The 14,248-nt window shown below is 54.9% G+C and overlaps 1 protein-coding gene across 2 annotated transcripts in view; it reads left to right on the top strand.

Moving 5' to 3' along the window:
* The window catches only part of ITPK1 (inositol-tetrakisphosphate 1-kinase), a 160,200-nt gene that overhangs the window by 80,950 nt on the left and 65,002 nt on the right, over window positions 1-14,248 (top strand). For both annotated transcript variants that reach the window (XM_069465245.1, XM_069465244.1), the window contains exon 3: window positions 12,132-12,257. In XM_069465245.1, the coding sequence (XP_069321346.1) occupies window positions 12,132-12,257 (126 nt within the window). The remainder of the gene's footprint in view (window positions 1-12,131; window positions 12,258-14,248) is intronic.

The raw sequence follows: 14,248 nt of genomic DNA, 5'->3' as shown, positions 1-14,248 counted from the left end.
GTCAGGCCCAGGCACCTGTGCCAGTGGCCAGGCACTGCTTCCTCTGCCTCCTCTGCACTTGCTGTTGGAGCCGTGGCGTCGTTGGCCACCAGGGACTGTGGCCCACCAGCCTGGCTGAGGGCTGCTGGGAAGCCTCTGGGCCTCTGAGACTCCCATGGCTCTTGTGTCCTCTCTGCAAGGTGCATATCCCAGGGCTGAAGCTGGGTGGCTCGAGTGTCCTCGCATGCTCTATTGCCCAGAGACTCCTTGATTTTTCTTACCCTGCCAGGCCCAGAGTGTCTGCGGCTTATTTCTGGGACACTTGGGGCTTTTGCAGAATTCTTTGGGAGCATCTTGGGTGAGCACTGTGGAGCACCCCTCCGGAGCCCAACACAGCATGACTAAGTTCGGGGGTCCCAGGGTGGGGGGAGTGTGCCAAAGGCAGGTGAGGTGGTGGCTGTAGGGAAGGCACTGGATAAGTTTGTGGTCAAAAAATACAGCCTGTCCCTTAGTGGCAGTGACCTTTTACCGGTTACCTAACCTCTCTGTGTCTTCGCTTTCTCAATGCAAAATGAAGTAACATTTACTTGGAGGGGTGGTTGTGTAAGTGCCCAATAATTATTGCGTGGGGGGGTGGATGTCTGGGTGGCACGAGTCTCTCCAGCCTCGGGAATCAATTCAGCTCCTGTTTGCTGGTCCCTGGCACACCTGGGCGCTGCGCCAGCCCACCCGGGCCACAGGGAGGAGCAGGACACAGTCCCTGACCTCGACGAGGGGGCACAGGCCAGGCCAGGGGAACTCTTTTTCTGGAGCTCACCAGTGGTGTGAGCTTGGACAGGCTGGGCCGCTCGGGCCTCTCTGTCCTCACCTCTGAGCTAGGTGACCACGGTGAGGAGTCAGTAAAGTGTTGCAAGTGTGAGTGACGGCCCCCGCATCATGCCTGGGACCCCGAGTGCTTAGAAGTGTCGAATCTGAACCTGAAAGATAGTTGCTGTTTGGCATCGGAGGTAGAGAACCCGACAAGAACTGTGGATGAGGTTCTGGAGGGACCGAGGGCAGGGAAGCTCCAGGCAGGGAGAGCTGACCTCCTGCGCAGGGTGATGGAGCCTGCTCTGGGCCAGGCTCGGGGCTGGGGCTTTACCAACACTGTCTTGCCTAACACTGGAGGCAGGTGTCATTGGCTCCACTGCACAGATGAGGAAACAGGATCAAAGCGGGTACCCATAGCCACCTGCCCTCTGCCATTGCTCCCAGTACTGCAGACCTGAGTCCTAAGGCCATCTTTGGCATAGGGCTCCCAGTGAGAGATCCCTGGGGAGAGACTTCCATGGCGGGTGTGCTCAATAGCATAGGCCAAGCTCAGCTGCTATAATGAACTGCCCCAGTAGCTGCGTGGTTTTGCTGCTTTTTGATGTCACAGTCTAGTGGAGACTGGTGGTCTCTCCCCACAGTGACTCCCCACGGGTTCCCTCCGTGGTATTACTCTGTCATCCCAGAGTCCGCCTCTTTCACCACCCGGATGAGGTCTGGGGAAGGCACTGTGGTCCTTAGACACTGCACCTGTCTTGGCCTAGAAGTAACCGTTACTTCTTTCCCATATTCCACTGGCCAGAACGTGTCACGTGGCTCCAACGCATGTGCAGGGGAGCTGGGCTGGGGCTGAGCAGTCTCTGGGTCTCCTGGAGCCGGCGGGTGCTGGGCCCGTGGCACTGCAGGGTCCCGCTCACATCCTCGCGTTGCCGAAAGCCAGGGACCAGCCCCTTTTCCTCCCACTGCTCTCTAGGTGACTGGCACAGCCCTGAAAACTCTGACCAGAGGTGGAGAGAGGAGATCCAGGACCCCCTGGCTCTGACACCTGCGCTGCGAGAGGAGAGGGTTTTTCAGTGAGCCCCGCGCTGCGCTCAGCCAAAGCAGGCAGGTCAGGCGGCCCTGGCTGAGAAAGAGGGTGTCACATATGTGAGTTGACGGGGAGGGGCACCAGCGGGACAGCCATGAAAATCATTTCTGGTTTCCGTTGGCGATTCCATTGCACCCAGTGTACATGCTCTGAGACCCACACAGTTAGTTGTGAGAGGCGCGTGCACACGTTTGTAGAAGTGTTTCTGTCTTTGGGCATCTTGTCTCCAGCTGTCCAGCTGGGAGTCTGCCTACCTGGCCCACTGCCCCAGTTCCTCCCTTATTAGCTGTGTGAATGGGGCAAGTTGCCTTGGTGTTCTCATCTGTGCAGTGGGAATAATACTCATCCCTGCCTTACAGGGTCGTTGTGAGGATTGAATGAGATAATTCATGTGATGTGCTTAGAGCCAGGCAGGCATGGTACACAGTAGGTGCTCAATGCACATTTGATATTGGCTGGACTTGAACCCAAGCCCATCTGACTTCAAATGTGTACTCTTCCTACATACTGCTCACTTCGTAATTTAAAAACATTAAGTAAGACATTTCACTGGTTTGAACTTGCAAGGAGCAGACGATGGGAAGTCTCCCTCGTCCCCTGCTCCCGCGAGTCCCTGGGCCTCTCTCCATGGAGGCTGCCATCTGATCAGTTTCTTGTGAACACTCTGAGATACTCTGTGCATGTATCGTAAGACCTCACTTGAGGTCAGTTCTTGGAAACTTCTATTTTAAGCCAAACAATGTATAATGAAACCAATTTTTACATTATACTGAAACAACATTGAGGGGAAAAAAATCATCTAAGGACCTGCTGTAAGTTGTTTCATTGTTTTGCTTAAAGTCAAAGGTTCCAAGAACCTATATCAGTGACTATAGCAGTACGGAGAGCACTTTCTGGTTTTTCTGTGTGGCTACATGGTCTTCCACCATGTGGATTACCATAAGTGATTCAGTCCCTTCTTGATAGACTTTATTTATTTTTGGTGATTGCAAACATTTCTGCAGCAGTGTCTAACCTCGTGCTTATGTATATGAGCTCACCTGTGGGATCAGTTTCTGGAAGTGGAACTCCTGAACAAGGAAGATGTGTGCATTTAACACCGTGCTGGATATTACCAGCTTGCGCCCTGGTGAGATGCTTCACATTCGCATCCTCCTAGCCTGTGTGCGAGGCCTGTTGCCCCACACCCTGGCCAGTCGGTGTGTTGTCAGCCTCTAGACTTGAGCCAATCTGGTATATGAAAAATGGTATCTTAATGTAGTTCTGATTTGTATTTGTTGTATGACTGAGATTGAGCATTTTGTAATGTTTATATATTGGGAGCCATTTGTATATATTTCCTAGGGTATTAGTTTGTCTTTTTTAAAAAAATCAATTTGTAGGAGGTTATCATATGTAAGAAATTAGCCATTTGTGATATGAGCTGCAAATGTAATATGCCGTGTTCCTGGTTAAGAAGATTCAACACCACACCATGGGGTTTTCCCTAAATTCATCTATAAATATAACTCATTGCTGGTCCCAGTCCTATCCTAAAGGATGTGCAGAAAAAAATAAACAAGTGTGACTGGTCAGGAAGATTATGAAAAAGGGGGGAAGTAGCTTTTCTAGGTATTAAACTGTATCATAACGTTATTGTAATTAAAACAATGTGGAAAAAAAGAAAACAAAACCAATGTGGTATTGTTACAAGATAAATTAATAGAGTCCCAAAAGAAATCAAAATAAATGTGGGAGGTATGAAAATAGTGGCATTTCAAAACAGTGGGTAAAAGATGGATAAATAAATGGTACTGAGATAATTGAGTGTCCATCTGGAAGAAAATATACATAAACGCACACCTCCTATCTCCCACCAAAATAAATTCCAGATGGACCCAAGTTAATTATACAACTGAAATTGAAAATGTACTAATACTTGCTAAAACCATGGGATAATTTAAATAATCATCTTGGGCATCCAGAATCAAAACATGCAAATATTGATACATTTGAATTACAGAGAGCCACCGTGTGAGCCACGGCAAGTACAGTGAGAAGACAGCAGTGTGGGAGGCGTTGAGCAGGCCTGATCCCCGCGTGCCGTGGGTGCCCTCGTCCTGCCCTTGCATGCTGGGTGGTGCTCATGCCAGGCCCTTCCGCCTGGAGAGCTCCCGCCGGGCCGACAGCGTCGTGCTGTGTCGGCAGCCAGCGGGATGGAGAGACCCAGGTTCCCGGCCCTGGACACGGTCAGCGATGCTTCTGCACCTGCCGTGCTTCCCGACACGGGTGGTTTTCAGGAGGTGGTGTTCCGGTTGCAAGCCGCGGTCCCACCAGCTGGGACTTCAGACTCGCCCCCTTCTCTTGCAGCTATTGGCGGGACCAGGCTGGGGGCCCTGTGCCTGCGGTGCTCCCAGGCAGATGCTCTCCTGTCTCTGGCCCCTCAGACCTCATCTCTGACCACACCGTAGCCACCCTAGCCCCACTCCCTGTCACCTCAGGGGAGATGTCCAGCTGGCTGTGTCGTGGGTCTGCTCCCTGTCCTAATGACAGCAGAGGGCTTAGGAACCTGTCCTGGAGCCACAGGCACCTGGGGTGTGGGGGAAGACTGTTTCCCCCACTCTCTGGTTACACCACTTCAATCCGGTTGTTCGGCCAGAACTTTCCTTGCCTCATCTGTGAAGTGGTAACAGCTCCCCCTGCCCCCTAAGGACATACAAAGGTTGGGTGAAATAATGTATCTCACTTGCCCAGTTCAACACCTGGGATGTGGTAGGAGTCCTGGACGTTCTGATGGAGGTAACAGTTAGGGTCATGCTGGCAGAGGGCCAAACAAGGCAAGAAGGGCTTGCATCAAGGTTAGAGAAAATCCAGCCTCATGTGTAGAAGGTCCTGCGTGCTGACACCCGGAGTGTGGCTCAGCTCTGTCCACGAGGGAGTGATCGATGCCTGTCCCCTCGTGTTGTGCTCATGACTCTCTGCAGGCAAAGAAGCAGGCTTAGGGAGGTGAGGGATGTGCCCTCCCTGGGCTGCGTGGCTGGAGGCTCAGCCCTGCCCTCTGACCCCTCGGCACCCTTTTGCCTGGGAAGGGACACCTCTGTGCTCGGGGTGGCTCAGGAGGAAGAGAATTGGCCCCCCATGGAGGAGAGTGTGCCGAGGGCAAGAGCCCACTGAGCTTCTCCTCTAGGCCTGGGGACGGGAGATTCATACGTGGGACCCTCCTCACCCTCCCCCAGCACGTACACACACACACGCACATGCACGCACACGCATGCATGGACACACAGTGCAGTAGGGCTTTGTTACGTGGCTGTGGGCTTCCCTCCTTGTGGTTCCAGATCTCCCGGCCCTTTTTATGCTCCTCTTTCTTTTTCTGCCAGCCTGAGATTTGTACTTTCTCCCCAGGACAGGACTAGACCGGTGCCGGGTGACAGAAGGAGGGCTTAGTTCCCGTCGGCTCTGGCTCTGGGGTCTTGGGTGCCGCCGTGAACAATAACAGAGACGAAGCAACTTGGCCAAAACGCACAGGACCTAGGAGCTGATCTGGCAGGTTTAGGGGACTGCTGGGCGGGCTTTTCTGGGATGCTGGAGAACAGCCGTGTTCCGGGTGTTGCTCTGTTCAAGGGTCCTGCCTCCTGAAACTAAGGTATCGGACAAATAATCTTCCCCTTACAGGATAAATCCCTGTTCCCCTCCTTCATCCAAATACTAAACTGTAACTTGAAAAAATCCCCAGAAAGCCCACTCGCGACCCTGCAGTTACCTGTCGGGCCTTTTTGCTTTGATTTGCTTTTCTCCCCTGTGTCCCTTCCCCACTGCCTTTGTTTGAACAGTGGAAAAAGGAAAACTTGGGGTAGGAGGACCACCTCTTTCATCGGTGAGAACAGACTAGGTTATCTGTGTCAGCAGCCTCCCCGCCCCCAAACCTGAGCTTGAAACCTTGACTTGCCCCTCCCTCGTGCCACATGTGCAGGGGGCAGCCGGAGGCTGTGTTTACCATGTTCACCCCAAGATCCACAACTGAGCAGTCTCCGTCTTGCAGGTGACAGGTCCTGTGCCAGAAGGAACAGAGAGCTGGGAGACCCTCACTCTTGCTTGCTCTGCCCAGACGGTGACAAGTTCCACTTTCTCTTGTGGCTCATTGGCCCTACGAGTCACATGACCATGCCCGGTCACCAGGGGATCAGGAAGTGCAGTCCCGCCATGTGTCTACAAAAGGGGCTAGTGTACCCGTAGTCCTCCTATTTTCATGTTCTGTGTTTCCTTTCCAGCCTTTTCCGCAGCAAATGTTTTTCCACATGGTTGTAATTCAAGCACACTTGTCTCCACTGAGACGTGTTCGTTGCCATCTCAGTGGCTCTAGAGTAGCCCCCGAGGTGGGTGTGCACTCCTTACCTGGCCAGTGCCCTGCTCTCACACCTGCATCCGTGGCTTTTCTCCTGTCAGTATGGCTTCAGCGCATCTCCCCAGGCCAGAGCCGCCAGCGTCCCGTGAGTGGGCTCGCTGGATCAGAGGGCGTGGATGTTTATCCTCCTGTGCTCTTGGACCTGCTCTCTAACACTGGGCGCAGGCCATGGTTTTCTTAGCTCCTGAGAACTCAAGGTCAATCCTGTTCTTAAGGAGCTGTGAGTAGGTGGAACTTTTATGGCCTTTGTAATAAAGTCGGGTCGCAAATTCCCAGAACCTTGAAGGTGCAAGGCATCATCATCCTCAGGCCATTTAGTTGTCTTGGCCCCTCATCTTCTATAGTTGGAAGGGTTATCCACTCTTGTGCCTTTGCCCGCCTGCTGTTTCTGCCCATTATCCTACTAATTGGAAACTCGTTACTGAGAAATTGGGGAAGTGTGTCAGGGAGCATTTGCAACAGCTCCCCTCCCCAGTCTGGAGCAGAGTCTGCTGGGTTGGCCAGCACCATCCTTGGCCTGGCTGGCTGGTCTTCATGGCAACCCTAAGTGACCTCCAGCGCTTGACCTCTCTGAGGATCACTTGGGGCTCCTTTGGGAGTGAGAGTTGCTCTTGCCAGGGAAAAGCCCTATCCTCTCTCTGAGTCTTCCTTTGGAATCACACCCATTGAAAAATACCTCTGAGGCCAAGCTCCCTCGTGAAGTCTGTTCATGGGGCACCCAGAGCTGACATTTCCTTCTGGAGATTTCTGCCTCCAGAGGCCTGTACACTTGGGCGATGGCATTTCTGTCCCAGATCCTCAGATTGTGGAGAGTGCAGAGGAGTAAATCAGACTTCAGCCCTCTCGCCCTTTATCTGGGCCATTTTGTCTCACCCTTGGTTGGGACAAAACTTTTTTTTAAGACTGGGTCTCCCTCTGTTGCCCACACTGGAGTACAGTGGTGTCATCGTAGCTCACTGTAAACTTGGACTCCTGAGCTCAAGCAGTCCTCCTGCTTCAGCATCCTGAGTAGCTGGGACTGTAGGCGTGTGCCACCATGCTCGGCTAATTTTGAAAATTTTTTTGTAGAGATAGGGTCTCACTGTGTTGCCCAGGCTCGTCTCAAACTTCTGGCCTCAAGTGATCCTTCCACCTTGGCCTCCCAAAGTGCTGGCATTATAGGTGTGAGCCACCGCACCTGGCCAACAAAACTTTTTGATTCATGAAGGTGAACTGAGGGAGAAGGGGCTGGAAGGAAAGCCCCAGGCATCTCTGCACCAGGCTTTTGGTGTACAGTTAGTTGTCAGGCTTTGACAGGAGACCTAGATTTCTTGTGGCTGTAACTCCATGGCCGTGGGCTTGTTACTAAACCTCTTTGTGACTGAGTGTCCCTGTATGGTCAGTGCTTGTTAGCATAGCATGTGGTCCAAAGAACTTTATAAACACCGATTGTCATTACTAATGACAGTAAGTTTTAGTGTGGCAACAGACACCTTGAGGAGTATAGCAAGAACCAGTACAAGTGACCTAGGTTTTGCAAAGTTTAAATTCTGGCCCGTTCCTGTGCTGTCATTGACACGACGTCAGGGAGGTTTCTGCTGGTCAGTAATAATGTGAACAGGAAGTGCTGGGAAATACGACAGCTGACATTTAGTGAGTGGCCTGCACTCAGCGGCTGGGTATGCAGAGCTGGGTGCCCCCAGCACGTTATTTAGACACTCTGTGGCTCCCTCTTGGGTCCCTGTCTTAGACTGTTGTGAGAATTGAATGAATCCATCCTTGTAACGTGCTTAGAACAGAGCCTGGCACGAGCGAGTGTGCACGAGCTGCATGCTGGTGCTGGGACAGTGCGGCCTCCTGCTTTAAACATGAGCAGACTGAGGTTCTGAGAGGGTGGTGGCCACACCGTCCTGTCCTTATACCTGTCTGGCTCCCACCCTGGCTTCCGTTGCAGCTTTTGAGCCTAGGAGTCAAGTGCAGCCTGCTCTAACTATTGGGAGAGTCGTAGATTTTGTCCAGCAGCCCTGGGCCTCCGCGATCACACAGGACCACGCATCCTGCAGCAGGGGACTCCGAAGGCCAGAGAGGATGAGCAGCCCCCAGCATGGGGTGGGAGACAGTTTCCCCAAGTCCTGTGGAGACAGTGGGTTAAAGAAATGGCTTTATCACCGCAAGTTATGGTGCAATCCTGGAGGGGTGTGCAAAGGGTTCTGGGGACAGAGGTGAGCTGAGGGAGCCATTACTTCTCCTCGTTCAAGGTGGGGGGAGTTGAGAAGAGTGAACAAGGATTGAACTTCTGCTCTGAGACTCACAATAGTCCTAGGACGTATAGGGAAGAGTTAATAGCAGCCTCATTTTAAGAATGGGGAAACCGAGGCACAGCACAGTTAAGTGACCTGCTCCAGCTCAGAAACAGCTAAGCTAGGATGGGCTTCCAGGCATGTCTGCCTTGCCCACCCGCTGCAGGTGCTGGGAGGGGATAGCATCAGGCCTGAGCTCAGCATGGTTACTGTGCTGGGCACGATTGGGTTAATCGCTTTGGAAGTCAAAGATGACTCTTGGGCCACTGGGGTTTGCAGGCCTTTGTCCCCTCTCCTTGCAGCCCTGCCCCCACTCCAGTAAGCCTCGCTGCCTCTGTCCCCGAGGGAAACAGTGGCCCCTTGTTTTCTCTGAATTCTGAACTCGGAGCGCCGCACAGCACAGCATCTAGTACGGGCCGCACAGGATGGCGTGACTTGGAAACAGAGTGCCCACAGACCTCCTCAGGCCACAGTGGGTGGCTCTTTCATTGAGACACCCTTGCTACTGCCGAGAGGGACAAATCAGACCCTTCAGGAAGTCCCTGGGAATGTTCTCTTTTCTGGGGACAGAGTGTGGTCTGAAAAACAGAATGACAACCTGGAAATGAGTTTACTTACACCTAAGTCCCTGTCCCCATGCCATCCGGGAGACCATGCCTCTGTGGCATCCCCCCCTTCCACCACCTCCCTGTGTCCCCTCTCCTGCAGAGTCCCCTCCTCTCGGGTTCCCTGTCTCGGGAGCTGGGCCCTTTCTCTCATGGTGCCCTTGTGGGGGCCATACCTGAGGCCCGTCTCCTCCTTTGCAGCCAGGGGGAGAGACTGAAGCCCCTCTGAGGTGAGTTTAGGGGGACTGGCCCCTTCAGCACGGCCAAGGCTCATCTGGCCACTTGAGAAAAAGTGGTGTCAGAGCCTTTAGAGCCACCAGCAGCCCCGCTCCCACCCGGCGCAGATGCTGCCGCGAGGGGCGGCTGTGCCGGAGAGCAGCCGGCCTCGTGTGTACCCAAGCTGCTGTGCTCATGAAAGGGTTTTACTGGCATAAAAATGCTGGAAAGTACACAATGGAAGGTGGCCTGTTTCCAGAACTCCACTGTTTACCTTCAGCAGAGCGGCTGGGGACGAGCAGAGCTTATTTTCCAAACAGCCCACGGTTGTCAGGCTGCAGGCGTCAGGCCAGTGCCCGGCGAGGACACCAGGGGCACCCCCTCTGCCCACCTCCTTCCACAACCCTAAGGGGTCCCACAGCTCCTCGTGCTGATTTCTGTCCCTGTCACTGCAGGAGACCTGGAGGGCTCCCTGGAGATGTGGGTTTCCGTGGCAGGGTGCATTGCCCCGTGCCTCAGTTCCCTCCGTTTTTGGCCGTCTTGGCACGAAAATGTCAGCCCCTTGTTTGTGGAGCCTGTCACAGGAGTGGCGGCTTTCAGCGGGGATGGCTGGAGTGTGCAGCTTCATTTGGGAGCCTGCTGTTCCGTGTCACCCCTTCCCGCTGGCTTCTCTCCCTTGCTTCCAACTTCAGCCTTTTCTGGGAAGAGGGGTTGGATGGGAATGTAATATGGAATCTGAATAGAGCCAGAGAGGCCCTTGTAGTTTCTTCTTTTTACCAGAGGAGAAACTGAGGCCCAGGGGAAGGATGAGCCTAGGTCAGCTGGTGGCTCAGTAGGGGGCTGACACGTAGGTGTTGCTACATGGCGTCCGTCTGGGCCCCAGCTGGGAGACCCCCGGCGGCATGGCCTTGCTTGGTCACTTTCCTTCCTGGCTGGCGATGTCCTGGTCTGTGAAGGGGGGAGGGTCACCCCCGGCTCCTGGACCTGCCTGGAGGAGGAACAGGGCCCAGGTCTCTGGAGACCCTTGCAAGTGCTCCTTTCCCGTCCTCGTCCAGGAGCCCCAGGAGGCGGGCAGCTTCCCAGCTGGCCTGGTTCTGGGTTGGTTTGGTTTTGTACATAGGCCGGTCACCATGGGGAGGGAAGACCGTGCTTTAGTATTTTCCTATTGTGAGGTCTAAGGGATTTTTTTTTTTCTCTGTAGGGGCGATCCCTTAACATCTTTCCTGGCAGACGATAAGAAAGAGGAGTTAAGGACATCGGCAGGACAGGGCTGGCACATTCCACAGACTTAACTGGAAGAGTTTAATAAGGGAATGTACAGGGTGTGGGCAGGCCCTGCGGAGCCAGCAAGAGACAAAGTACTGCGGTGCCAACAAGTGTGGCGAGCTGTCACCACCCCTAGGCCCGGGAGGACTAGGGGACCAAAAACATAACTGGAGCTGTAGAGATGGCGGAGGGGGAGCGTGAGAGCAGTTGGGACACACACCCTGGCCTCTCTTTTCCTTTCCCGCCTTCTGCTGGGGCCTCCACTTGGCCTGAGCCGACCAGAAGACAAGGCAGCTGGGCGAGGTGGCCCTAGAAGACAGCCTCCGGGGCAGAGCAGGGGAAGGGGGTGCAGCGAGGGGCTGGATGACAGGCGCAGCTTTGGGTCTGAGTTTGTGTCCTAGCTCTACCGCCTTCCCGCTGTGAGATCCTATGCAGGTTTTAAAAGTCTCTTTTTTTCCGCTTTGCTCATTTGTAAAATCACCTCCTGTCGTGGTTGTTAAATAAAATGAAACAAACACATGTAAGTTTTGATCACGGTGCCTCCTTCAAGTGGTCATTTGTAGCTGTCATCGTGATGTCTTTAATAACGACTTTGTAATAGCCTCATATCCTGGAGGGAGCCCCACGTGGAGGGGGCTCGAGGCCTCCTCCCGCCGCTGCTGAGGCTTTGGCAGGGGGTCAGCCGGGTGCCAGGCTGGCGCCGCTGCCTCTGAGGAACTGGCCTGGCAGGTGGTGGTGGCTGTGTGCCGGGCGGCAGACATCTGGCGGGTCAGGAAGCGTGGTGTCATGCTGCCCCGGCTGTTGGCAGGTGCTCCTGTCTTGGGGTCAGGTGATGCTGACTGTCTGTCAGCCAGAGGCTCTGGCTCTCTTGGGGCCTGATCTTCCCAACCTCGTGCTCTTGAAAAAATAAACACATTCCCCACCGGAGCAGGGGAGCAGTGCTTAGCAGATTATGGGCGCCGACGAGCCCAGGTTTCTGTGAAGTGCAAGCTACTGGTCTGTCGAAGCAGCAACCCTCAGATTCGCCAACGCTGCAGCTTTGCCGAGACTTTCTGCACTTTAGTGGAAAAAGTATCTGCATAGATCTCGGTTCTGATCTGGCTGTGTGACATCAGTCGTTTTACTTAACCTCTCTGAGCCCTAGTTTCCCTAGGTCGTTGGGCAGATGGGACGTGTTCAGTAAATCCTTTCCCTATAAAGTCATTTCTGAGCATCACTTGTGTGGGTTGTCACCTTTTGTGTGTCTTCTGCGTCCTGGGTGGCAAGGGGCTTGGGGAGCAGAAGTATGAACGTGGGGCCTGCCCCTGGGGACTTCCGAGTTGTAGGGTCTGAGAGGGCTCATCCTGTTCGTTCTGTATTTTCGTGCATGTCAGCTGCCTCCTGTCCCCCATGGTGCTACACGGAGGCTCGTGGGTCTTCTGGTGATGGGCCAGGAGTGGTCAGTAGCTCAGGGCCTGTGGGCCCAGGCGCTGAATTGTTGCTTTTGTCTGTGTCCCACCCGGCAGCTGAACCTGAGCCGGCCCATCGAGGAGCAGGGCCCCCTGGACGTCATCATCCACAAGCTGACCGATGTCATCCTTGAAGCCGACCAGAACGACAGCCAGTCCCTGGAGCTGGTGCACAGATTCCAGGTGAGTGGGGACTGCCCAGCCCTCGGCGCGGGACCCGTGGCGGGTGGAGGGTGGGGAGCAGACCCAGGAACGGCTGTGTGCGTGTTGGGAGCCGTAGCACCTGACTTGAGGTGTCATCCGCAGATGTGGGCTCCTGTGGGGACTGAACCAGGGCATGATTGGCACCCCCTGCCACCCAGGTGTGTAGACATGGTTTACTGCTCAGGATCGGGGGACCAGGATGTGACAGGCCTCCATGTCCTAAGCGTAGGCACACACGGCCCTGCCCTGCCACTCTGAGTCAGCTCAAGGGATGGAGCCCTTCTGCTGCACTTGGAGAAGGAGGACCCCCCAGGGCCTTGGACCTGAGTCCTGCCCTGGTGGAGACCCCCCTCTGCTCGCTACCCTGACCCTGTGTGCTCTGCGCACACGGCGGGAGTGTCTCTCCGAGTCCCGCTTCCCAGCAGCCTCCCAGGCCCTGACCCCGGGGCGACCCACCCGCTGCCTTGGGGTTTGCACATCAGCTGCTGACTAGCTCTGTGTTTTCTCCGTTGTGGACAAGGACGTGATTCTTTCCTCTGGAAAGTGGCTCGAAGGTCATGAAAAACAAAGTCATATTATCAGTGAAAAATGCAGCTGAAATAAAAATAGTGGCTGTTGTCAGGCCTGCCTCGTGGGACGGGGGGTGCTTGAGCTAGCGCTTGCATGTGTGTGATAATTGCAGAGTTGACCTCCTGCCTTTTTTTATAAGAACTGAGGTGCCCTCGTCCTCCTGGTCACACAGTGCCATCCTGCTGACAGCATTCCCCCCCCATGTTTGGTCATCCCGGCTCCCACACTTCCCCCAGTTCCCACCTGGTCGCTCGGCCAACTCCCTGCTGCAGGTCCCTGCTTCCCACCTGGAAGTGGCCCCAGAGGCAGGTGCAGCCTGCTTCTGGCCTCCCCTGCTGGGAGGAGGTGTCCCCATGTCGTGCCCTCCGGGGCCTCTGTCCTGCCAGTGGCTTGAAGCCCTGTCCCCTGCTGGGCAGTGTCTCCTTCCACAGGGCTGGTGGCCATGGGAAAGGCGTGGTCAGGCTCCTCTGTGGCCTTGTGGAACCTCAGTTTTCTTGTTTGTAAAATGGATGCTGGTAACAGGAAAACCTCGGCCCACACCGGGAGGAGAAAGCTGGGGTTAGAGCAGGGGACGAGACAGGAAACGCACCCTTATTGAGCCCTGCCCCGGACCAGGACTGGGCTGATTAAGTGCTCACCCATGGGCTGCATTCTGTCCCCACAACCCCTCAGGCCAGGACTCCCCAGCCTTCTTTTATAACCGGGAAACCAAGGCTCGGAAGCTTGCCCACAGAGACCGGAAGAGCCAGGGTTCGGTCTTGACTTTCTCGGGCAGCCTGCTGCCCATTCCCGCAGGGGCTGGCTCTTCCGTCTCCTCCTGGGGTGCAGCCCCAGCTGCTCTCAAGTGGAGCAGCGACTTTCCCCCCCGAGCTGTCCATGCCTGCCTCATCCCCAGTTCCCTGTCTCCTCCAGGAGGCCTCCCCATGCCTGCGGGGCCCTCGGGGACATTCTCTGGGAAGCACAGCTAAGCTTGAATGGTGCTTCTCCTGCTGAGTCCAGCGAGGGGCAGGTGGCCTTGCAGACACTGTTGAGGGGTGCGTCTGGGAAGGCTGGGTGATGTGCAGTGATAGCCATTGTTACTACAGCAGAAGGCATTTGCAGAGCAGTTCCTGTGTCCCAGGCCCTGCTGGAAAGCGCTGTGTGAATGCTGACTCATGTGCTCCCGGGAACAATAAGGTGTGATTATTCCTGTTGTGTGGATGAGGAAACAGGTGCAGGCAGGTGGCAGCTTGCTCAGACTCAACTTGAAAGTGGTCGAGGTGCATCTGAGCCTGCGAGAGCTTGCTCTCCCTGCCTGACGGATGGGACAGAGGACTCGGGGGGCAAACTGCCCGGGAGGCAGAGCCCCCTGCAAAACCGAGGAGCCACGTGATCCCCTGAACCTTGGTGTCCTGTTACCG

This window comes from Eulemur rufifrons, chromosome 2 (genome assembly GCF_041146395.1).
Source record: "Eulemur rufifrons isolate Redbay chromosome 2, OSU_ERuf_1, whole genome shotgun sequence".
In the NCBI taxonomy this organism is placed as follows: domain Eukaryota; kingdom Metazoa; phylum Chordata; class Mammalia; order Primates; family Lemuridae; genus Eulemur; species Eulemur rufifrons.
Note: the sequence above shows the minus strand (reverse complement) of the source record. Positions and strands in the feature narration are given on the sequence as shown.